We start from the raw sequence: 27,026 nt of genomic DNA on the forward strand, positions 1-27,026 counted from the left end.
TCAAATCCTCTTTTAAAGCCTTCTAGGTTGCTAGCCACCACTGCCTCCTGTGGGAGATAGTTCCATAGTGTAACTATGCGCTGCATGAAGAAGTACTTTTATTTATTTGTCCTGAATCTCCCAAAATTCAGTTTCATTGGAAGTCCATGAGTTCCATTCTGGTTTACACTTGTAAAGAGAGACAGCAAAACAGTGGATGTTCTGTGTTGGCTCACAAGAGAGTTAAAGCACTCATTTAAGTTTGCTATATTGTTTCCACTTATATTTAATTAAAACTTGCCCAAGCAACATGGTGATGTTTTATACAGGGTGCCTGTTATCTGACCTCAGCTTTGGCTTCAATCCACACAACTTGAGTATTCACCTCTGTTAAAGAATACTGAAATAAATTATTCACCCACTAAGGAGGTGTAGTATATACATCCCTCATATAAAAGTCGTACCAAGTGTAACCATGCAAGACCAAGATCGTTATTGTTTACTTGTTTCCTGTTTTATATCCAGTTCCTGAAATGGATCCATTTTTAAAATTCTAAATCCAAAAGAAGATTTCATATGTTGATCTACAATACACTATTCTATAGCTTGGGAAGGTCACTCAATACTTTTGCATTTATTTCAGGTTACATTACTGCTCTAAAACAAAGCTGCCCTTGAAGACCATAGAGCGGTATAGAGTATATAAGTTTAAAGCATGCTACAACAGTGGTTCAATATATATGTTTATATTTCCATCACAGGTTTGGCAGTGAATGCTTACAATGTTATCTTTCCCACAATTGCTTGGATTTTGGACCTTCTCTCTCTCTCTCTCTCTCTCTCTCTCTCTCTCTCTCTCTCTCTGTGTGTGTGTGTGTGTGTGTACACATACAACACAGATATAAATTCAAGTTTTTAAAGCCCACTTATTCCAGCTTTCATTTTGTTGGTAGTTTTAGGATGATGAACTTTTAAATTGGCTGCAGTGGTGAGAAGTTTGCTTGTGAAACATTGAATGTTGGCCTAAGTTTTTAAGACTGTTTGGCACCTTGTAAAAATTTTAATGGGTTTCATGAAGTGGTGTTCCTCTTCCCATTGTTCTGAACCTATTTACAGGTTATGTGGAATGAAGAATGATGAAAAGGAACATCTTCCTCTCTCCTTTTTGCAGAAAAGACATATGCTAAGGTTCAAATACTGAAGATGGCCCTGTGCAGTGTCTGTATGAAATACTACATAACAGCCATATGCAAGCTACTCTGCCGTTTGGAAGGAAAACCAGGATATAAAATACAACCCATCAATGAAATGTCACCACACTATGCTTCCATAAATTTCACACAGGTGTTCAGATGAAAATTATATGGAATAACTCTCTCATTGGGAGTTGTGAATAGCTGTGCTCCTCAATTTGCACACAAATCCATCAGTCTTGCCTTTCCCCTACCGAGAGTGAAGCAATAACATCCTGGGAGTAGCACACAAGTCATACAGATACAGCTGAAGATTCCTTCCTGAACACCAATGCACTTAGCCTTCAGCCATCCCAGATAAATAACCCATAAACATTAATCTGCAAGATGAGGAAAGACTACAAACTTGTCCTAATTTCTGCATTTTCTGGTATATTCAGCCAGAAACTTATGAAAGGGTCTGCCAGAAGTTAAACTGTGACACTCAACATCTGATAAAGTCTCCTGCATTTGTTAACCAAAATGCAATCCATTTAGAAATCTGTGTATGTCACACAAAATCTTAATTTATCAGTATTTCACTGGTCAATCAGTTTTCATATGAAAATGATACTTACAGCATGAGCTCCTTGTATGGTTCGGATAAGGTTGATTCCTTTCCATACATATATATCTCCATTAAGTGCACCAGAATATGTTACTTCATCTCTTGCACAGGCGAGGCACAATATAGTTTGGAGATCACCAGTCTTACCAAAAACACCACGCTTTGGTGTCAATGAATTGCCACATAAACTCCAGAACTGCAAGATAAAGTGATTTAATGTAAACCACACAGAGCATTTTAAACAATTACAACTAAAAGTTTTGTGATGTAACTATATACAATTCCTAAATTTTCCACACCACAGACCACTTGAAAATTGCTGAGGTTCTTGATGGACAATCTAATTATTGGGAATCTGAGGTGAGATACCCACACAGTAGAAGTTGGTCCCAGTACCAGTCACCACACAGAAGCAGCTTAAAGTACAAATAGTTTACTGTTGCAGAAGATAAGGCTCAGTAAAACAGTTCTGGATGTAGATACAGGCATTATAGATACATACAAAGTATCTTTGTTGCTCACAGACTAACTACTGAGCTGACATTCATTAATCACAGATAAAGTCAGGGCACTGGGCTGTTACCATAATGGCTGGCTTGGCTGACCTTGCATCTGTGATTACCTCGTTCATGGGGTGATTTACACTCATGAAGGAAATCAACCCATTCACATGTCCAGTTACTCCAACAGACATTGCACTTCATGCTTCTGTTCCCCAACTCCACTTAATGGACAGCTGTTTGTGGAGGGAAGGCAAATTGAAGCATGATAATGTCACAATGGGATGCGGGTGGTGCTGTGGGTTAAACCACAGAGCCTAGGACTTGCCGATCAGGAGGTCGGCGGTTCGAATCCCCATGACGGGGTGAGCTCCCGTTGCTCGGTCCCTGCTCCTGCCAACCTAGCAGTTCAAAAGCACGTCAAAGTGCAAGTAGATAAATAGGTACCGCTCCAGCGGGAAGGTAAACGGTGTTTCTGTGCATTGCTCTGGTTTGCCAGAAGTGGCTTAGTCATGCTGGCCACATGACCCGGAAGCTGTACGCCGGCTCCCTCGGCCAATAAAGCGAGATGAGCACCGCAACTCCAGAGTCGGTCACGACTGGACCTAATGGTCAGGGGTCCCTTTACCTTTACCTTAATGTTACAATATAGTAGACATTATGAGGAAAGTTGAAAAAAGTAGTTGCAGAGCTGCTATTATTGATAGTAGCTATGAGGGTCTAGTAACACTGATATGTGCCCTGATATGCAGCATTTCCCCCCTTGTTTCATAAGGAGCACAAAAAAGAGATTTACAACTTTATTCCAGTAGTGGTTGGCAGAACAGGGGCATTTACCTGACCTTTCATCATCTGCATTGCTACAGCTTACTGGGAAGAAGAGGGGTGATGTAGCGGTGAGGCTGGCATGATGCAGAAGTGGACTGGCTCTACTGGTGCATTTGCACCATGTCAACACTGCAGTGCCTTGCCCCTCCTTCACTCCCTTCTAGTAAGCTGCAGAAGCAGCAGTGATGGGAGCTTAGGTAAATGTCCCCACACCGCTGGCTACTATGGTGTGATCTGATGCATGTTGCCTTAGCCTAGAGGATGAGTTCAATGTGATTTACAGTCAAATCAGGGACCATATAACTCCAGATGTAGGTTGCAATCCTAACTAACCGCATTTCCTGAAAATAACAAACTCTAGTTGTAAACTAACATGATTTGCTGGTCAGATTTACACCTTTGTTTAGGAAATGTATGTAGCAGTATCAATGAAAATGTTGATTTAAAACTGCCTTTTTCTTGCTCTGAACTGAGAATTGTCTTGCCCAAGGTCATCCAGTGAACTTCATCCTTGATTGGGATAATAAATGCAAGCTTCATAGGGCAAATGGATATACTTTGTTTTATTATATTAGAAATGGAGAATTGTTACCTCTGACCAGTACATAAAGGGCAGTCTTGCAGGTTTGGGTGGGGAAAGACACCCCCATACACCCAATAAATTGATGACTGTCATTATTTGGAGTATTGGAGGGAAGATTCCAGGCGAGTGGAAAAATAGAAACTAAACTTCCTTTCTAATGCCAGGACCTCACCTGTTATAGAGGTGTTAACGAAAAGTGTTGATGGCCATATCAAAGGGGAATCCTTAAACCTGGGCGGACAGGAATTGCCAAGGTAACAGGAAGGGGGCAGGCTGTGCTCACAAGGAAAAATGTACTTCTAAAAACTATGCTTAGGGTGAGGAGGAGTTGCTTGAAGCAGAGTTTGTGGGGTAAAACCACCTTGGCACTTGCTGGAGGAGGGTGCACCAAGAGACCAGGAGCTATGACTGACTGCTGCTTAGGCCCCAAGCTTGCTGAAGCTATGAGAAGGGTAATGAGAGAGATTTTGGGGCATAATGTTCTGCACACACCCCATGGAAGACTTTAACTGTGTATAGGTGTAAAATAAGCCATATATCTTAAAGCACTACAGCCTCCACTGTGACCTGAATTCCCATGGAAGCATGACTCTGGGTGAGCGACTGGAAACTCTGGAATTTTGCTACCACTTGGCAGAGATTGGGGTGGTGTATAACAATACAATTTGTTATTAAGATAACTGTAGATCAGTTTCTCCAGGATTAATTCAAACCCTTGCTACTGTGTTATGCTGTCATTAACCCCCCCCCCCAAAAAAAAACCTATTAAAGACTCTCCTAAGCTATTCAGGCATGCCTCAAGAAAAAAAAGTAAATATGCATAACCAGAAATAGCCTGATTTAACTTCAGTCCTACCCGAAGGAAATCTACCTCTGTGTTACCTCTACCAAAAAGCCCTATTGTTATTAGATTTCATGGAACAGATAGATATTTGAAGCTGAACTTACCGCCCAAAATTCCATATTAAAACCTGTTTGGAAAGTCAGCAGTGGGTGCAGGAAATTTATGTAATTGCTTCTCCTGTCATTGCTTTGGCCTGTCTGAATTGCATGAAGGAGGCAACTTGGATACAAAGGACAGAACAAGACTTATTGTACTATCCCAGCAACATGGCCATTTTATGACAATCAGCATGGGATACATATGACTAGCAGATTACCCCCACTAGGAGAATGAAATCCATCACTGCAATGAGTCCTAAAGACTGCCTAGGACCTGACAAGATAATCACTTTATTTTCTTCAAAGACATCAGGTTGCAATATGAGAGACTATGAAGTATCATGTCCTGTCATTGCTACTCTATTTGCCATGACAAATCTTTATCACTGTTACCACAGTTTATCTTTGCTATAAAACAGACTAGACTGAGCTGCAGAATTTAGCAGGAATATATCCTTATTAACTCTAGATCTGCAGCATTAACCATTCATTACCATTTTGTATCTTGACTGCTACTATCAGGACAAGCCACAAGAGGGTTAATGGTCAGAAGTAACTAGGCTAAGTGGGGATGCATTTGTTGCTGACTACAGTCTAGAGTTAGTCAGTGATCCTTCCTGACCTCAATTAGTCTTTAGTACTCAATTTTCAAGAATGTTATCTCCAGACAGGATATATGTTATCTAATTATTGTTTCTAGCTCCATGCATATTTCCAGTTTCTTGGTAACTTAGTTAGCATACCAATTTTTGACTAATTTGTAAGTACCAGAAGAACATACACTATTAAAGTGTTTTTTGTGAAAATTTTACACTTTTAAAAACTTTCCAGTGTTTATCAGATTAACTCTCCTTAGCGTTTCTAGTTATATTACTATTTCAAAACAGTATTCTCTCAAATAGTTGAAATATTCTACTGTTTCGGCCCCTCGACAAACTTCCTAAAATCATAGCATTTTACTGACTCTCAGAAGTATGGTATTTCTACAAGTTATCCATAGCCCAATAAAAGCCTTTTCACCTAGAAAACTTAAACTACATCTCCATAATAATATATGGATCTTTTTCAGTTTGGTTTGGGAAATAAATCTGGTTTGGGAAATAAAACACCCTTAATCACTTTTGTCAAGGGATAGGCAGGGGAAGTACAGCCCTATTCATTCTCCTGGATCTCTCTGAAGATTTTGATACAGCAGCTGAAGTAACTTTCTGGACTGCTTTGCCAGGATGGGACTGGAGGAAAAGTTCTGATGTGGCTCCAGTCGTACCTGGGGGTGGAGAAGATCCAGAAAGTGATTTTGGGAGACTGCAGCTCTGCCCTGTGGATTTGTTTTATGACAGGTGTAGGGAACCCTTTCCAACCAAGAGCCTGAATCCCTACCTTCCACAAACCCCATGGGCCATTTTGACAGGGGCCACCCATCTGTCAATCAAAGGGGCTTGCTATCAGCATTGATCAGCTGGCTGCTGCAAACATTGAGCCCTGTTGTCAATTCAAACCATGCCAGAAAATGGACATAATCCATTCCCATCCAGAGATTTTTGATAGGGTATCAGGGCACAGATGGCACCCAGCCCTCTCTCATTTCCATCTACCAATCTTGGGGAGGCAGTGGAAGATCAGGTCAGTGCTTGGCAGAAGTTTTAGACAGGATGAACCAAATTTGAACCTTAATCCAGACAAGATGAGGGTAATATTGCTTAGGGGTTCCGATAATCTTGGATTAGGTTCCAACCTCTTCTGGCTGAAGTTGCTCCTGGACAGCAGGAGAACTATTTGAGAGTTCTCCTGGACCTGCCAGGTGACAGCAGTGGCCTTGAGTATTTCCCCCAAACTCTGACTTGTTACATCAACTGAGACTTTTTCTGCATTGAAAACTTGGCATACATATAGATCTTCCAGCATTCAGTCAGTAGCTTATTGGTATGATTCGTCAAATGCTGGGGTATGATGAGAAATTTCCAGTTCAAAATTTTATGGAAAACCCACATAATCATAGACAGACATGTTAATGAGCTAATAACTGTTCACCGAAATTGCTATTCAATTTACAAAGTTTTTTGAAAAATTAATAAAACATATAGGGCAGGCATAGGCAAACTCGGCCCTGCAGACATTTTGGGACTACAATTCCCATCATCCCTGACCACTGGTCCTGTTAGCTAGGGATGATGGGAGTTGTAGTCCGAAAAACATCTGGAGGGCCGAGTTTGCCTATGCCTGATATAGGGCAATAGTCAACTAGGTTTCACTCAGAGTAGACCTACTGAAATTAAGGAATATAACTAAGTTTGGTCCAATATTTTTAATAGGTGAACTCTGAATAAAACAGTTGAATACCATTCAGACAAAACATATTGTCTTACCTTAATGTGTTTTACACCACAGCTGACAAGTTTGTTTGGTTGGTACAAGTCCCAAGAAATATCAAATATCTACAGGAGGGAGAGAAGAAAATAATCAAAAGTTTTGAAAATGTATTTCATTTAATCTGAAAATATCAATGAACAGAGAAAGGTGATCATGATATCTAATTTCACCATAGGTTTCCAATGACCTGTGTAATGTTAAAGCTTTTACATTATTTTCAGTGGTAACTGATCATCTTAAGGTAATTAATAATATATTAATATGAAGTATACTAATGTATACTTTTATTTAATAATTTAATAATTGTCTCCTGAGTTGCTCCCATGGTTTCTGTGCCCAGTAAGACATGGCATGGTCTTGCTTAAATTTGGACTCTGCCATGAAATTCACTATGTCATCTTGGGCAATTCACTGTCTTTCAGTGTAACTAACATCACAGACTAACATATCTGCGAGACATAATTGTAATGTAAATAGGCAAACTTGCTTCATGCCACCAGTACTTTAAACATCGTAATAAAAATAAAATGTATATCTAAGACGATTAATTCAGGTATTAGCTATAACTAAATGAAATTTCAGTTACTGAGGACTGTGTACTTCTTAATACAAATTGATGTTAGAACCACCTTCAAAACTTAATTGTGAGCGCTGAGAAGCATCTGGCTGACTACTATTGGAAACAGAACACTGGACTGAGTAGACCTTCATCTGACTGACAAATGAATATCTTATACTCCTAAATCTGCAAATCTAGAGATGAATAATCACAGACTGAATGTCATTTAAGAGCCTAGTTAGAAAACTGACATGAAATCCAAGTTCCTTGTTTTGGATGTAACAGGGAACTGTAGTTTAAGCTAATCAGGATTGTCACGCTCACGAATAAAGGAGATTGAGGCCTAGCTGTCAACTTTCCCTTTTTTTGCGGGAAATTCCCTTATTCCAGTGCAGTTTTCCGCTGCTTCCTGCTGCTATCCCGGATTGTTAGATATCCCGTAGACTGTCCCGGGGACAGGTGAGGCTGCTGATCCCTTATTTTTTGATGCCTTATTTGATCCCTTATTTTCAAATCTGAAAGTTGACAGCTATGGCATAGGGTGCCTGCGCAGGCCTGGTGCCCAGTCCCAGATTGCTAATCTATGTTTTAGCAAACTGGTGGTTGTGCTTCCAAAGCAGGCCTATAAGATTTGGGTCGGCGCATGGGATCACTGGGTTGAGACATCCCAAACCAGGCATGTCTCTCTCTGTGTGTAAACAAATAAAGAAGCAAGGGGTACAAGTATATAACATTACAAAAATGCTATGATGAAATATTAAGGTGCTACTTATTTACTTTATTCCAAGAATACCAATATGTTTTGAGCAGCAAACTCAATTTGCCATTTCACTTAAACAAAAAACAAAAAAACCACCCTCTGTGTTCTAGTATAGTCATCAAAATATGTTCTAGCCAACGTAAAGAAACACCCAGAAAACAGATTCCTAAAATACATGCAAAAGTTTTGACAACCCAAAATTCGATACGCACTCTTATTTTTAAAATTAAACTTACCCTGTCTGTATGGCCAGGAGCCATAGACAACATCTTTCCTTTTCTCCAATCCCACACACAGATTGTATTTTTTGAATCCAAACCAACAGAAAGTAAACGCTGAACGTTTCCAAAATGTTAGAAGAGAATAAAAGAAGATATTAACATTTAAAATAACAATGTGCTCTGTACTTTGTGAGTGGGAGAACTCAACCAAATGATAATCTAATGAGACACATATTTGAAAAAGTGAGCCAGATACTATAAACTTCCTAAAGACAGAGGCTAGGATCCAAAGGGCCATAGGGTTGTTGTATTTGGGCTACAGAGCTTCCTCTCCACATCTGTCATTCTTCTCAACAAGTTCATTTATAGCCTCTGATGAAAAACAAGAAGTTGAGAAGAAAAGAACCAGTAACAGGTTCAACAGGATTAAAAACATGTTTGAAAGCCTAAATATGGAATGAGCATTAACCAGTGTTAGCACTGATGCAGATATAACATAATACCACAGTTAAAGCAGATGAGGGTCAGGATAGTGAATTTGCTCTAGAGAGGAAGAAAGGAAGGAGGAGGGGATTGCAAGTTCCTGAGGTTGGCTTCTGGGATGCAAACCATGGTATTCAGGAAGCTGGCAATCTAAATGGAAGCACTTGTACATGGGTTCTTTGGATCCTACCCAAATGTATTATCTGACAGAAAGAAAGTGCCCATTTTAAAGCACAGAAAGAACATTTTCAGTAATAAAGAGAGAAAATGAATTTCTGCAGCAGCTGTTTGTGCAATGCGCTCTCCAGAGAGGCTCACCTGGCACCTTCATTACATATTTTTAGACATCAGTCAAGAATGTTCCTCTTTTCCCAAGCCCTCAGCTAATTAAGCAATCTATGGCATTTTAAATGTTTGTGTGGGGTTTCTTTTCCTTACTGTGTTATGTATTTTGTTTTTATTTTGTTTTTTATATTGTAAACTGCCATGTGATCTTCAGATCAAGGGCAGTATACAAATGTAGCAGCAGCAGCAGCAGTAGTAATAATAATAATAACAATAACAACAGCAACAATAATTTTAATAATAATAATAATAATAATAATAATAATAATAATAATAGTATGATGCTTTGACATGTAGGCATGTTTTGAATCGGTGGTGAAAACAGACCACTGTAGATGTCTGCCCAGTTCTAGAGGAAAGTCTGTTCCTCAATGCCAGTGCCATTACAGAAAAGGTCCATTTTAGGAATGCCATAAAATGGGCTAATGTAGGCTGTGGCGCCACCAGGAAAGTTTTCTCTGAAGATAAACATAATGATAGTTTTGATTTATTTTATTACCCTCGCATTACAGTGCAGAGTTAGATGATACCATGCTGGCAACTGAAAACAGGCATGGTTCTGTTTTACATTCCCTTGCTTCTTAGCATTTTATTTGTCCTAATCTCGTGCCTAAGTTAGGTGATGAAATCAGTTTGAACCCACAGTAGTTTGTAGAAGAAAGCATACCTTTTCAGGGTATGAAAATAATTCCTTACCTCATTGTTTCATTTCTTCATGAGCTTCTATGCCAGTCCAAATGTTTGTATATAGATCCTCCCTGCCAAGCAGATGGAAACAGTACACAAATCCTTTTGGGTAATATCATTGCCTGTATACAAAGGGCTTGCCAATTCTGTAAGCTCCCACAACATTTTGAAAACAGCCCATATTTCTTGTGAAAAATGACATCTTATTGAATTATCTTCACATATTTTATATGTAATTAATTTAAATTAATTCTATAAAGGTTATATTGATTCTATATAGAGGCTGGCATAGAGAATCTAAAAGAATAAAAATTAAGGGAAAGAAAAAATAATCCCATTTCCTTATTGATCCTCTAGGCCAGTCCAGAAGCTGACAACCTTCCAAAGCATCTTTCCATACCACTAAACTGGGATTAGCATCTTCCAGTACTGTGCAGTGTGCTGTTCCTAAATTCTATCAAAGATTTATGTTCCTAGTAGTTAGGAAAGGCATGAAGCAATGACAACCAATTATTCATATATGCAAATTATCAGCAGTGATGTGCAAACTCAAAACTGTGCCAATAATTCTTATGTCTTTTAATATATTTCCAAGCATCTCCCTTTCATTTCTCTACATTATTCTACAGATGACAGTATCTGAGCTTACTATGCAAGCAAGCCCTTTATGTACAGTGCATGACATCAGACATCACTTTAAAATATTTTGTACTATCCATTCTGCAGTTTAGGTTAACCCATAGCCAAATATCTGGACTGGCATAGAGGATCTCAGAGAATGTCACACAAGCACCTAGAAAATTAACAACCCTGTTCCATGAAACATTGAGTCCAGCTCTCTGTATCCCACAGTAGTCAGTTTGTTGCACCTGGAAAGCACACGAGGTGGACATTAAGGCAAAAGTCCTTTCCCACTGTTATTCCTTCTTCTCCTGCCAATCAGTTTAACTAGATAGACTTCAGGCCTAATATTATGAGGGAGGAAAGGTTTCTCTAACTCTGCACACCATGCAAAAACATCAACCACATCCCACCCCCTTATTTTCTATTCTAACAAGCCCCAAATGGAAGGAAAGGTGCTCAAGCAGCCGGATCATTTTGGTACCCTTTTCTACACATTTTCTACTCTACAATATCCTTTTAGAAATGTGGAAACCATAATTATGTACAGTATTCCAAGTGTGCCCACACCTGGCATTAAAATACAGGGAGTTTTATTTTGTGATTCCTTTTCTAAGAATTCTTATCATGGAACTTGCTTTTTCACCCTGCCACATGCTGCTGGATTGATTTTTTATTGCACTAGCCACCGTACCTCATGGTTTATTTTTTTCTGGTGAGTTGCCACCAGTTCCAATTCTGCCAGTGCATATGGGATGGTTTTTTCACTCAATCCATTTTGGAGAGATCCTTCTGGGGCTCTTTGCAATCCCTTTTGTTTTTACCACCCTGAATAATTTGACGCCATTGGTCACCTTGCTGCTCATTCCTAACTCATTTATGAACAAGTTCAAAAGTGTCTGTCTCAATACAGATCATGAAGTGTCGGTGGGTTCAGGCATGACCCAAGACCAGATTTCAGCTCAAAAGGATTTATTGTAACATCAGGAACAAGAACAAGAAGAATGGCAAACTGGGGCACTCCACTCCTGTGAAAGGTCATCTTCTGCTGTGACTGGCAATTCATAACACTGGCCCTATCTCAGCTGCCTGCCAGCTCCCAGCAAATGTCATTGGAGAGTTTTAGAATCCTCTCTGTCTTTTGTTATGCAGATCAAGCTCCTGAGCTCCAGGAAGCATTGTGGCCTAGGCCTGCAATGTCATGCATATAGCCTGGCTTCAGCCTACAATGACTACATACATAACAGATCACACCTTATTCCTTTGATTCTTAGAACTATCTGTTCCTATTCTCTGTTCCCTATTCTTTAGCCAGTTACTGTTGGGACCCATCCTCTTATCCCACATCTGCTAAGTTTTTTTCAGGAGTCTTTGATGAAATGTTTGTAGAGGTCCAAATATACAATGTCTATTGGATTGCACCTATCAACATGCTGTGAGAGTTTCAGTCAACTTGTTGTTGTTTAGTCGTTGTCGTGTCTGACTCTTTGTGACCCCATGGAGAGCAACTTAACTTTCAAAAAAACATTTTATTTCTCCTTCAGCAAGACTTATTATTCTGATGCTCAAATTTAGGGAAATTTTGCCTTTGAAAATCCATACCAGAGTCCTTAAGCAGCAAGATCTTAGTGGGCCAAGTGAAGTTATAAAAATTAGGATTGTACTCATTCACCTCAATCAGAGGTTTGCAAACACTGAAAATACACAAGACTTCCTGTGTATAATTTAACTGTACCTTACTAATATCTTCAAAATGGTCTATTGATAAAACATTTTTGGTTTTGTCCCTTAATCCAGTTCCTTGATTTTTATCTCTTCTTGGCAATTTTTCTCTATAGCAATTAAATAGCAGCATTACCTGCACCACACAGATCAGCAGATGAGATGCTATGCAGAATCCTGCACCACAAACAGATCAGTAGATGAGATGCGATGCAGAATCATGCCTGTGGGCAGGGGAGGGACAAGATTGCACATACTGGTCCTGTTCCAACTTCTATGCACTGATTCTATCTTCTGACCCGAGCTCCATCTCACACTTCTGCCCCAAGTAATGACACTACATGTCACAAGTTTAGGCCTCCAAGATAGGAGGTACCTGGTGAAACTGTTTACATTTATTGCCCAAAGGGAGTAACAGAAATAGCAGCTGTCTTTTCTGCATCAGATTCTCAGTTCACAAAGGGAAAATAATGGTTACATACATTTCAATGACTGCTTTAAGGACTGCCTTTCAAAACAAAGCTTATAGGCTTCTTCTTCTTCTTCTTCTTCTTCTTCTTCTTCTTCTAATTATTATTATTATTATTATTATGGTGTGGCTAACCTGTGGTCCTCCAGATTTTGTTAGATCCAAACTCTCTTAGCTCCAGGAAGTATGGCCAATAGTTAGAGATGTTAGGAGCTTTAGTCTAGCAACATCGGGGGGAACAAAGTTTAGTCACCCCTACCAGAAACACATTAAACAAGCTGTACAAAATGCTCCTGATAGTTAGAGGTGTGTCTCAAATGAAAAATATTGCACTGTAACAGTAACAAATGTCTAACAGCATCACAAAGAATATGAAAAGCCACTTTGGGGTGAGGGAATCAAAAAATGGTGTGTGAAATGTGTGGGGGTGTGCTTGACCCTTCTTCTGCTTGCCATTTTTTATTTAAAACCATCTTCCTTTCATTTCACTCCCTATCCTACCCTGGCAGGGTTTCAAGTGCACATTGACTTTGTATATGTGTTTCCCAGTGACCACTGAATGTCAGTGATAGGCGACTAACCATCCATAAGGTTAATGTTTCTTTCATATAAAAGCAAGAGTCTCAGTAAAAACCTATCAATTAATAACCCTGTCATAAACTCCCAAATATTGTGAACTTTAAATTACGTAAGTTTGTAGAAAGTCATTTGTGTGCTTGCCTAAGTTGAGTAAGAATTTATTGCATGTGGCCAGGCAGGAAAGTTTTTGTAAACTGCCAAGGGTTTCCTCCATTTCTTTTCAAGTTGTCAATATGCCACAAATGACTAACATGAATTTGTGTGGGCAAACAGACCGAAAAAAATAATAACTAGAATTCACACACTTATTCCAATCTGTTTGCAAGGACATCCTAGCGGCCATTCTGTCATCAGTTATACAGTTATGTAAAAGAGGACTGAAACCTCTTTTTTCCCCAGCTAGATTTTGTTGACTGCAGAAAACATACCATAATGTGTATTCTTTCAGAAGCTTCAGGGTGCATTTGCATGGCCCTGGGTGATCAGTATACTTACAAAGTTAATTCTGAAAACACAAAAATGAACTCTACAGCACAGCAGAAAGCAGGCGAGCAATGCTGTACCACTTGTACCACACCACTAACCACTACTGCAGTAAGCCATAGGTTGGCTTACCAGGTCACTGACATGTAATAACTTTGCTGCCTGTTTTTTAGAATGACGCAGGACCCATTTTAGCTGTGTAAATGTGCCTTAATTTGTCTCATGTCCATATTTTTAAACATCTATAAAAGTAAGTTTTAAAAAAATGAACATTTCATTTAATTTGTCTCCCAAACTCAGTTTGTACAGCAGAATTTATAGCACAATGATACATATCATGCACTCATTAAACCAGAAAACTAAACACATACACATACCTGACCATCTACGTCAAATGCCAAGCAAGCTATACCATGTGTATGAACATCTTTCATTACTGATATTGTCTGCACAGTGTACGAGTCCCAAACACAGATATACGGTTCTTTCCCAACTTGACCTGTTGCCACCAATACTCGTTCAGGATGCAAAGCAAGACTTGGAAAAAAGAAACATAGGGGAAAGTTGTTATTAAAATTTAAAACAGCTGTTCAGCACTCTGAATGCAACAAAAATGTCTATAAAAAATAAATACAGTTCTGATCTTTCATTCAAAGGTGTTACAGCTAATATGTCTAACCATCTTTTTCTATACCTGTGCTTTAAACAGGGATGGCCCACCCATGAGGCCAGGTGAGGCAACCACGTCAGGCGGCATGATCCACAGGGCAGCAGATCCTGATCTCAATCTTTCTTCCCCCTTGTCCCTGATGTAGATTGTCTCTCACCCTGGCAGAGAAGGGGGTGCCATTTTGGGGTCCGCCACAGGTGCCAAATGGCTTGGGCTGGCCTTGTTTTTAAGATTAGTATTGAAGGCCCTAATTAATGGGCTGTCTTTACATTTAGTTAGTTTTAGACTTTTTAAAACCACCTTTCAAACAGATTTTAACTGATGTGTTTTATTGGTCATGCTGTTGTTTTAATTATGTATCATTACTGTAGATATAAATGTTATTTTTTATTCTAGCTGAATATAACTTACTGAATTATGTTTTAATATATTGCTGAATGTTTGTACTTGTTTTAATTTTAATATTTTGTTACTGTGTTTTTATTGTTGAGTTTTGTTCCTCTCCTTGGGTGGATATGGTCCACATGCATGCACACATGCACTCATGCACATACAGAGCAGGAAATTAGACATATTATATACCTCTCTCTTTATTGTGGTCCATAGACCCACAAAACAGTTTCAAAACACAATACAGTTAAAACAACCAAACAACAGGCGAGAGAGACCGAGGTAGTCATTTTGTTATGCTTAGAGCATGATGGTCTTTGTTTCTTGCAACCTCCAAAAGAAACTGCCATAGTGAGTGTAATATCATTTGACCTATCCTCCAGAAGGTATTTAATATGGGAGGCTTCAGATTTTCCCGGCAAATTTGACATATTTGAAGAATGGAAAAAAGAAGGAAGAGGGAACCAGGTCATTAGGCTCCGACAGCTTTATTTTTCATTTTCTTTTCTTCTTTTTCCCTGCCTGCAGTGCTAATAGTATCTAAATATAGAATGGAAAACTAATTGCAACTGGCTAAGATGACTGACTAATGAGAGAAAATTTGTGAGCAGTTAAATCCTCAGCTCAGGTGAATAATAATCTGTGTGGCTCAGCTAAGAATAAAAGAAAAAAGACCAACAGAAATGAACTAACCCCTATAATTAAAATATAACCAGAATATATGACCTAGTTTTAAGTACTTAGGCAGATGGTCTGTTTATAGCCTTTGGGCAAGATTAATTATTTGAAGAAAAGCTGTATATTATACATAAAACAAAAAAGGTCAAGCAGTTAGAGCAAGGTGGCATAGAAATAAGCACTGGTAATATATTATCAAGGAGATGGCTTATATACTATTACACAAAAAGGGCCCATTTCCCTCTCCTTCAGTTTAAAATGCTATTTTTAACATTGCAGCTTTCTTACATTTTAGTTAAATATTTGACTGTAGCTACAAAAGGCAATAGGGTAAGTGATTAGAATCATAGCGGCAAAGAAAAGTCCTCTTGTCCAGTTCCTCTAAGGCAAGATCCCCTGGACATAATTCCCTACAGATTAAATGCATGATAAACCACAATTTGCCACAAGCAAATAGCAGGAGAGAAGTTCAGTGAACAAGATGCAACATACTAGTGGTGTTTGAAGAAAAAATAAGATAGAATGAGTCAAGCAAGTCAACCATTGCACATTTCTGAATAAAAAAATACCCAGGGTCACTAACCAAAGTGACATGAGAGGAAATTGTTTTGTGACTACTCAAATCCCCATTAGACCTTGGGTGTAATGTAATACCCACCCACTGAGACTTCCTTTAACAACACCACTTCCTTCTGCCAGGGCTGGTTCCCCATTTGGGCACAATGGTCTCAATGGGTCTACCTCCTCTCTGCTGTTGCTACTGCCTCTCCTTCTGGGCTCAAATCAGCACCACTTCCTGAAGGAAGAGGGAATAAAGCAGATACAGTGTACTGCTTCTTCTCATTATTCTCACAGTGGGCTCATCAATGAGAAGCACTGTCCCTACCAGACACCAAGGATTGGTAGTGGGCCCTCTACTGGGGTGTGAGCCTTAGTACATGCCCTATTATACCAACCCCTGATGCCAGCCCAACAGCTAATTGTCCCCTATAAAAACCCCATCTGTTACCACATTCACAATACTGCAGAAAACACAAGCTTGTAAACTCATGTTTGCCATGTTTTATTGGAAAATATATTCTCCCATCTCAGTTTCTTTACTGCAGCTGTGACAGCCCCTGATGCCCCAAAAGTGAGGAAGGACAAAGAATCTAACAAAATGCAAATTAAAGCAAGATGATTAAGGCAAGCAAACAAACAAACAAGGCTGTGGGAGATTGTGCAGCCACCATCCCTTCTTGCCTTTCCTTCTCCAGTCCTCTTATACACCTTCCTCCTGTCCTTCTCCTACTTAGAAAATGGAACTTTAATATTATTCAATGGCAGGCAAGGGAAGAGGAGCTAGGTGAAAAATCAGATGAGAGGTACATGAGCTGCACGATTTTCCACTGCATCATTCTGCAGGTTGTAATCTTGCACCCCTATCTGGTATATCCTCAAGAAAGAAGCACTTTTAGAGCCTTCATTAAAGGGCAAGATTCATCTAGTTAAGCTGCCTAGTGACAGCCTGGTGATCTTCCAGCTTATTAACTATTTCTTGGTACACAACAATGGTAATAGGGAACATGTCATTGCACACAGACATTGTCTTTGACTCATACACACACGTTCATTTTCTTGGTCTACTTCTACAATCATTAAGAATCATTATTTAGAAAATAATTCTGAATGGGGCGGGGGAGCACTGTCATAAGAATCAGTGCAGTAAGGAAAACATTTTAATTTCTGATCCCATTGTCACTTTGTGGAAGACACTGCTGGTAAGGGCTGATATTCTCTATAGAAACCCAGACTATGGGACACTAGAGAATATATAACACAGGGTGGAACTCAAAGTCACATTAAGAGAGACATGGAACTGCCACCACTATGTCTCTTTCCTGTCTAACATCTCATCTACTATAGCACCACATACATTTTGCTGTGTGTTTCACCATGCCCACATCCCATCACCAGTTGTTGATATTCAAGGTACAGAAGCATATAGGGTGTAATTCAACATCATACTCTTCAGCTTGCCAGATGGAACAATCCCCGATCTCCCCACCTGTTCTGTGGGCTCTCCTGACCTCCCCAGAGCCAATTTCAGGGGTGCAGGGGGGTGGCTAAGCCGCATTGTGCAAATGGAATCCCACCCATAGCATGTTGTGTTAAACTACACGTTATTATTAGGAAAACAGGAGAGGGAAACACATGAAGTGACAGCAGCACTTTATTATTACACTCCTGCCCTCCCAATGAATTTGCTTCACTTAGGGAAACTTACAGCAAATAAAAACAATAAAATCCAGTAACAGGCTATTCTCTGGTAGAAAAAAATATCCCCACAACAAAAATCATACTCAAGGGAAGAAATTTGGAACTGCACACCACAAATGAGAAATGGCTATCCATTTGTTGTGCTAAAACTGATTACCAAGAAAAGTTAATAGTGTCATTAAATAGAAAGTACAGCAACTCTCAATCAGTCATTTTATTACATCTGCAGGATCTTACCATAAACAACAAACTATACATTGATGTTACCTAAGCCAAATAAAATAGATGAACAACTATTTACATTTATATTTTTTTATAGGAATGAGTGTTGGAATTTCTCATCTTTGATAACAGCAGCAGAACACAGTTTATACATCCTAATTTTTTGACATAATTGCTTTAGTGTTTATGGCAGCAGTCCTAAATTAGGCACATGACATTACATGCCGCTGATCTCTCAAAAACGTAAAGGTACTGTATATTACTAGGTGAATCTTGTAGAGCAGTGCAGTCCAAAATCATATTTTCCATTGTCAAATGAGGACAAAAGATATTTCCACCAGATTTCCCTCATCTAAAACTTAAGATCTTTCTTTCTTTCTTTCTTTCTTTCTTTCTTTCTTTCTCATTCATTCATTCAATCCCCTCCCTTTACAGGGTGGCTTACAACAAAATCGGACAAGATAAAAACAAAAAGTAAAGCCCATGAAAACACCACCACCAATTATAGCAACACATAACAATTTATTAATAACAGCAGTGACAATCAATTTATCTAATCATGTCTCTTCTCCAAAAGCCTGCCAAAACAGGTGCATTTTAACCAATTGTCTAAAATTATATAGAATTGAGGCCAGGCATAGTGGAGTGCCTGTGGGAGTTCAGGTCAATGGGCAAGCCTGGTCTTAAAGGTTGCAAAAGAAAAAGAGGAAATTCAGCAGATAAAACACACACAATCCCTCTAAATCTCCTTTCCCCTTTTTCTTCTAAAGGCTCCCCCATGCCTTTGGAAACTGCCCATCAGAAATCCAGCTGCTATCTACTGGATAGTTTCCTCTTTCCCTGTGCCTCTCAAACAATTTTTTACTAATTTCCTGCGATTTCTTCTTCACAGCTCTTTTCACTTCTATCCTCTTTGAACTTTGGTTTGAACTGGTCTTTTTAGCATAAAGGCGACATTTTTCCACCTTTGCCGCATCAAGCAGTTGGTCCCTTACCTTTCCCGCCCCGACCTGGCCACAGTGAGCTATGCGACGGTCATCTCCAGGCTTGACTACTGTAATTCGCTCTACGCAGGGCTGCCCTTGAAGCTGTCCCAGAAACTCCAGCGGGTACAGAATGCTGCAGCGAGGCTCCTCACGGGGTCTCTGCCATGGGAGCATATTCACCCAGTGCTTTACAAGCTGCACTGGCTCCCGGTGGAGTACAGGGTCAGATTTAAGGTGCTGCTTTTGACCTTTAAAGCCCTTCACGGCCTATGACCCTCGTACCTACGGGACCGCCTCTCCTGGTATGCCCCACGGAGAGCCTCAAGGTCCATAAATAACAACACCCTAGTGGTCCCAGGCCCTAAGGAAGTTAGATTGGCCTCAACCAGAGCCAGGGCCTTTTCAACTCTGGCTCCGGCCTGGTGGAACGCCCTGCCTCATGAGACCAGGGCCCTGCAGGATCTGATTTCTTTCCGCAGGGCCTGTAAGACAGAGTTGTTCCGCCTGGCCTTTGGCTTGGAGCCAATTTGATTCCCTCCCTCCCTGTCTTTCTTTTTTCTTTTCCTTCTCCTCCTGCGATGAGGCTACATTTTAATATTTTAATGTTTCATTATTTTAATGTTGTATTTTATTTTTGTTTTTAAGTTGTAATCATTCATCTTGTTTTTATTATTGCTTGTAAGCCGCTCTGAGCCCGGCCTTGGCTGGGGAGGGCTGGGTATAAATAAAAAATTATTATTATTATTATTATTATTATTATTATTAAGATTGACCACTTTGTTCTATGTAGAAAGCAGAATGGTACTGCTTTCAGATGAGGGTATATATTGCACTGGAAGATAAGCCAGTGTATGATGTTATTAGGTCCTGTAATTTGTTTAGTCAAGCCTATCCAGATGCTCATAAAAGCTAGTGTGAATTTTAAACTGCTTTGGTATTTTAACTTCTTGTATTGTAATTTTTTTCTTATTTTATAGATTTATCTTTTTTGTAAACCACTTTGAGGTTTTCTATAATCAAATGGTGTATAAATTTTATGAGGTCCATGGACCACAGGTTAGATAGATAGATAGATAGTGCGGTAGATGGTTCCTGGGTACCAGTCTGGGCCTGTCAATCAACATGTTCAGTTTATTTGGTGAATACTTGTGGTATATCAAATGTGCCTTTAAGGGGCCCATTTTCCTCTGATACTTGTCTGGTGTGGTCAAGGCAAGCCCAATACATTTTGGCACCTGAGGCGAACCACAGAATGCGCCCTCCCTGCTATGCTACGCTACTAGCACATTTTGCATGTTCATACAGCACCAAGCACTCACCAGCAATGATGATAATGATAGTAATATTTTGAATTTCTACAGCACTGGGCACTTGGTAGCAATTATAATACAGAACAAAAAACATTCACATGGTTGTACAGCACCAAGCACTCACCACCCCCCAGCCAGCATGACCAATGGTCAAGGATGACAGGCCACTGAAGAGTCAGTATGGTGTAGTAGTTAGCGTGATGGATTTGGGCCCAGGAAGCCAGAATTCAAATTCCCACTCAGCCATGAAGCTTTTTCTCTCTGCCTAAGCCTACTTCACAGAATTGTTGTGAGGATTAAATGGGGGGGACCCATCTTGAGGGAATGCATGGCCAAGGGAGAAGAAGGTGGTGACAAGGTGGAAGAGGAAGATGCTGCCCCACTTCTGCTGCTTCACACGGCATAGTCGCTGTAGTCGCTGTGTAAAGTGGCAGCAGCAGAGGGGCAGTAGCATGCTGCTTTCCTATAGGCTTGCTGCTATCTAGGCACTCAGCAAATAGGCTCTCATAATAGGCTGTGAAGCCACCCAGAGAGGTGTAGCATCTGGAGGAGAAGAAGAGAAAGAGAAGCCACTGCCTTGCTGCCACTGCTTTACACAGTTATGGCAACCCTGCCATGTAAAGCAGCAGCACGGCAGCAGCTTCCTCTTCCTCCTCAGTGCCAGTTCTGTCAGGTACCGCTTAAGGCAGCTGTCTCACCCTTAGTTATTGGTGAGCTGGCTCTTGGTGTGATCTAATCCAACTCTTTGTGGCTCTGATTTGTTCTAGATCTGCTTGTGGACATGTAAGAATCAAGGAAAGGCTGTGTGAGATGCTTGCCTAGTTGCAAGATAGTTATTTTTTAATGTGTTGTATGCAGTAGGGATGGGTGAATCTGTCCATTTTAGTTCCGCTCAATTTCTAATTTTTCAAATCTTAAATTGAAGGGGAAAGGCGGGATATAAATAAATATTATAATAACACAAGCAATTTAGTGCAAATTTCTCTTAGCACAATATGTTTGTATGAAATTCTGCAGACAAACGCCAGCTCTCTCAGGCTGAAGCGAGATGAATGCTGCATCCCACAGTCAAGTTTGACTGGACTCAACCATCCAGGGGTCCTTTACCCTTACCTTACCTTACCTTACCTCTACCTAATATACTTTTTTCCCCAAAACAAATTCCTGTAATATAATGCTTTTTTGTACATTGTTTTCACTCATATTACCTGGCTGAAGAACAACATTGCAAAATTCAGTGTGAATTTTGATTGAGGTCATGTTTCGGTTCTTTCACAAAGTACAGATTAGGTAGGCTCACTTTTAAATGCAAACTGAATCAGTTTCTCCTCTATCCCTAGTTCCCAATAACCATTGTGTGGTTGCATAGAAGTATGCAGAATGTGAATCTGCTGTATGGACTGGTCCAAGCTCAGAGTGATGCTGGGTTGAATATTGTTGGAAGTCCAGATTGATGAGATACCTTTGTGGATAGGAGCAGAGGAAGCATTGTTCTAGAAGAGCCATGAATATGTTGGCACACTGTGGAACCAAGCAGGAAAGCATAGCAGTGCTTTTGGCTTGAAAATGCACTATATATTGTCTTTCTGATGTCCATTTACCAAGGTGATATATTTTAGCATGCCAGGCAGATTCACCAGGAACAAAGTAGTACATGAACAGGCCTTTAGGAACACCCAGGCAGGCAAGGCGATATTCTGGAGGTTAGATTGCCACAATAAAACTTATTTTCAGGACCATTTTAACACCAGATAAATGATCAAATAATATGACTGCAGTTTCATATAAAAGTGTAAAATTTCCAACTCTGGTTTTCAAATTCTCCTGTTCTGGAGTCCTAAAAAGAAATCAAGCTTAAAAATTCACAGACTAATCTTAGTAAATCTTCATAAATCATCCAGATACTGTCTGAAACCTTGTGTTGATGAAAGATAAAGCATAATTCACCTTGCTTGTTCTTGCTGAGGGATTATAAACTGAGAACAAGGATTGACATAGTTCTAAAAGTCAGGAGGACATTTATTTTGTTGTCAGATAACTGCACTGTAAAATTAATCTATTCATCCTGTGTGAATACTGTTGTGATAAAAGGAATATATCCAAATTAAAGTCTAATAATGAAATTCTAATGAAATTCACTACAAGGTTTTCTTTAACTTTTTATATAATATAAGTAAGAAATTACAATCTCTCTGATATATTTGAATTTCTTGTTAAAACTCAATTGTCAGGTTCCAGTGTATGCCCTTCCACTATAATAACTAGTACTCATTCTATTGTGTAAAGACACATAGTAAAAATATATGAGATTCCCCCATTTTTTCACAGGTTGTTTATGCCACTGTTTCATAAAACACCTAAAACAAATTAATGAATTTCAGTACATTATACTCAGGTTTTTCTTAGCCATTCATTTATATCTACCATATAATTGCCCATTTCATGCAGAAGGTAACACATTTCCAATCAATTAATACTGACGAAGGTTCACAGCATTTTTAACAGAAACAAAATGCACACAAAGATATAAGGGGGGAAGGATTGTGTTTTATTTTAAAATTAATTTAGGTGTCCCCCCACAAAAATTAGTGCTCCAAGTTATGTAGTGCTAGCCTGCATTTACACAGAAGTTGTAGTGCATCCAATAGGACTGACACTGCAGCCCTAAGCAGAGTATACTCAGAAGTAAGTCCCACTGAATTAAACGGTGCTTACTTCAGGAAAAAGTGTATAGGATTCCATTGTTAATCAGCTTGATTAGTAGATTAATAAGTGTAACTCAATTTTAATCAAGAAGGGCAAATTTTAATTAGTGTGGCTGAGATTTAAAAATACTTGTTTCTTTTATCATATGGTTCTTGCTCTGGTCTATTACTATAATCTTTAAGTATTAAAGATGGCCACTCTGAGTGGTAGCTACTGCTTTTTTATAAATTACAAGCTTGGTCATGTTTTCTTCAATGTCTAAAATGAGCACGAGTACCAAAGTTTATAGTGCAATCCTATACTACTACTCCATGTATGCTACTCAGAAGAAAGTCCCATGGAATTCAATGGGGCTTACTTTGACTAACCGTGGAGGACTGCAGCCTTAGTTGCTATGCAGAATGAACTAGTGATGAACCTACTCATTCAACTCAGAGAATATTCAGAGGCCCTGCTTCTTTCCCTTTCATTATCTGAGGTGTAGTGGACAATTTACACAGGACTGGGGGTTTTCAGCAGGAGTGAAGAGATTACAGAACTCCCAAGTTGGATTTGTCTGTCTTCTTCATTGATGGGTTTTAAGTAGCAAGTTGTCTCAACATTTTTGCACAGCCATCAGAAGATATAGCTTTATATACTTGGTGTTTCTTATTACTTGCACATTTTCAAATTCTATGGTAATTCTTAGAGATGCAACTGAACAAATGTAACTATACACAGTATTCCAAATGTGACATTGCTATGGTAAAGAGATCCTGGACAGCAGCCCTCTGTAATTCCTCACAATTTCCTTCCCCAAAGAATCACACAAAGTGCAATCTTGTCATTGTATCCTGTTAAATTTGTACATGAAGCCACTGGCAGACATATTGTGAAAGTTACAACGACCATGAAGTCCAGCTTGATGACACAGGTTGTAGCCTGCTCCATGAGAGAGAAGGCAAGTGTACTAGCCAAACCAACCCCTCCATCTTGTTAACTGTATTGCTTCTATTTTTCTCTGTCTGCCTTCCTTCAACCTTCTGGGCTATCTGGCCCAACCATGGGTGGTAGTCCATCAGCTTAGTCAGTTGGGACAAAGAAAAGCAGAACTCCCAAATCCCAAGAGACAGTAGACTGGTGTGTGTGCACCTCCTGCATATTCTTTAGCCAGGAATTTGCAAGTGAGCAGCGATCCACTTCTGCAAGTAGAAAATATGGAAGGGGTCATGTTTGGGATCCCTCCCCAAAGACTGGTGCTTCCTTAGGGCCAAAACTTGTCTTCCTGTGCAACTCTGTGCATGTCTACTCAGAAATAATCCCCAATAAGTTCAGTGTGACTTACTCCTGTGTAAAAGTGAGGACAGGAGTTGGGTCTTTATTGTCCTTCTTCCTCTATGTTGAATTTTAGATTGTAGACTCTTTAGGGCAGAGACCTGCATTCTTGTGCAAATATTTACACGACTACTTGGAGGAAATCACCACTGAGTTCAATAGAACTTACTCCCATGTCACTGTGTACAGGACTGGAATCTTGAATTGAATCCCTTGTTTCCTCTGTGTTGAATTTTAGATTGTGAACGTCTCAAAGAAGAGAGCTGTCTTCCTGTGCAACTCAATACATGTCTATTCAGAAGTAATCCTCACTGACTTCAATGATACCAGTCCCGTGCAAACGGGGTAGGCAGCCCCGGGCCTCAGAGGGCTAACCTGGCAAGGAGGATCTCCAGGGACTGGCTGCTTTTTTTGTTTGAGTTTATAACTTTATTCTAACAAGACTCCTGCCACATGCCTCAGACAGGCTCTTCATAGGTCTGCCTGGTACTTACTCTTATGAACAGGATGCAGTATTTGATTCTCCTTTTCTTGTTTCCTCTGTTTTGAATTTTAAATTGTAAGCTCCTTGTGACAGGGACCTGTCTTCTTATGATTTCAACATCTATTTAAGGTTGTGAGTGTCATTGCTTGTGTAGCCAAAATGGCAACATCCATGCACAAGTGGGAGGCATCAGTAGGAACCCCAAGATTTCAACAAATACAAAAAGAATTTAGTTAAATAGCCCAAGGGGCATGCAAGAGTGGAAGACAACCACTGTGTTGCTGCTGATGTTAAGTTTTAATACTCTGAGCTTACAAAAAAGGTCTCATTTTTTAAAATAAATAATAGGACACAATGCAATCAGTTTATAACAGAAAGTGAGAGTTGCTCCCACATAAATGGGTTTAGATCTAGACTTCTGAACTGAATACCTTTCCTTTGCTGTTTTCTCTGTGTTGAATTTTAGATGAAAAGTTCCTCGGGGCAGGGACCTGTCATCTGCTGCAGATTTATGCATGTCTGCTCAGAAGTAATCCCCACTGACTTAGTCCCATGTAAGTGGCTATAGGACTAGAATCCTAAATTGAAGCCCCTTATTTTGCTGTTTCCTCCATGTGAAGTATTTATTTTAATTCCCTTGGGACAGATTTATTAAACTGATCTCACTAGCTGGAGCCCACACAAGGACTTCTTCAGCTACTGCAACAGAACAATCTCCTTAGTGCCACACTGCACAGAATTCCTCCTCATGTGTGTAACAATTAGGGCAACCAGCAAAGTGTGGGGCTGTGCTTTCAACAACTAGACCTAAACCAATGCTAACAAAATAGTCAGTGCCTCTCTAAATTTTCTCTTGGTAAAGGTAAGCATACGAACTGGAGACCAAGAATTTGCCAGGGAGGAGGTGAGCAGTGAAAGGAGCCTGTTACCAGGATGAGTGAGAAAGGAGTGCAAGGACTGGAAAAGCATCAGCAAGAGTCACTTAGCACTGGGCATGGTTTTGTTTTCTAGCCACTCTTGCCTCATGAATCTGTAGTTGGATGAGCAGTTTTGGTTAAACACTAAAACTAACCACAATTAACCCAACACTGCAGGTTCAGATGTAACAATAAACCATGGTTACCATTCATAAGCCAACTTCAAATCATGGCTTCATACAGAGATTTGTTGGGTTAATTATCATTAACTTGCCAGAATAGGCTCACATGTGCAAACAAACTACATTTGAGCTAAACAATCCATGTCTTATTTATAAACATGGCCAATAACAGTAATTGTCAACTGCACTCCACTGGCCAACATAAAAACATGTACTAGGGCATGCACGATGTGTCAACAAGAGGATGAAATTAAGGTGGATAGTACCTACCTCCATCTACCAGCTTCTTATGCTGCTCTTTGGAGGGAAAGAGAAATAAATAACAGTGTACTCCTCCAGTTCCTTATAACTTAAACATAAAACCTTTAGTATAGCAGCATGACATAATGCTCCAACAAATCAAGATTTCTACTTCCTTCAATTTCAGTGCTTCACTTTTTTCCTTATGCATTGGTAGTCACACACTTTTATGGAAGAAAATAAAGGATTATACACTTGTTTCTATTGTGGGGTTGTTAAACCTGCACTTTACATCTGACATTTAAAGTGTTAAAGACTAACAGATTTACTGTGGCATACATGCCATTGGACTAGTCCTTATATCACAATAGTGCTTTGAAGGTCTGGGGTCAGTGTTTCTAATCTTTATACAAAAAGCAAGTGAAGTTTGCTCCAGTTTGGAATGGAGGAACCAAGCCTAGAGTGTGGGAAACTATGTACTTTGGAAATAAATTTGCTGTGGATCTAGATCAGAGGGTGGTTAATTAATGGCCCTCCAGATGTTGCTGGACAGTAACTCCCATAATCCCTGACCATTGGCCATATTAGCTGGGGCTAATGGGAGGTAGAGTCAAACAACTACAGGAGGGCCACAGATTAGCCATCCCTGCTCTAGATCATCCTCAAAGTGTGAGTTGGTCCTCTTAAAGTGGGTAAGGGAAGTTGAAAGAGAAGTAGAAAGGCTAGCAAGAGAAGCA

General features: G+C 39.7%; 1 protein-coding gene across 8 annotated transcripts in view; it reads right to left on the reverse strand.

Moving 5' to 3' along the window:
• The window catches only part of EML5 (EMAP like 5), a 155,402-nt gene that overhangs the window by 123,384 nt on the left and 4,992 nt on the right, over positions 1–27,026 (reverse strand). For all 8 annotated transcript variants that reach the window (XM_083609307.1, XM_083609300.1, XM_083609304.1 and 5 more), the window contains exons 2-5: positions 14,309–14,468; positions 8,558–8,656; positions 6,999–7,067; positions 1,790–1,975 (exon numbers count right to left, since the gene is read on the reverse strand). In XM_083609307.1, coding sequence (XP_083465433.1) covers positions 1,790–1,975; positions 6,999–7,067; positions 8,558–8,656; positions 14,309–14,468 — 514 coding nt within the window. The remainder of the gene's footprint in view (positions 1–1,789; positions 1,976–6,998; positions 7,068–8,557; positions 8,657–14,308; positions 14,469–27,026) is intronic.

Source organism: Podarcis filfolensis (assembly GCF_964270895.1).
Source record: "Podarcis filfolensis genome assembly, chromosome: 1".
Taxonomy (NCBI): domain Eukaryota; kingdom Metazoa; phylum Chordata; class Lepidosauria; order Squamata; family Lacertidae; genus Podarcis; species Podarcis filfolensis.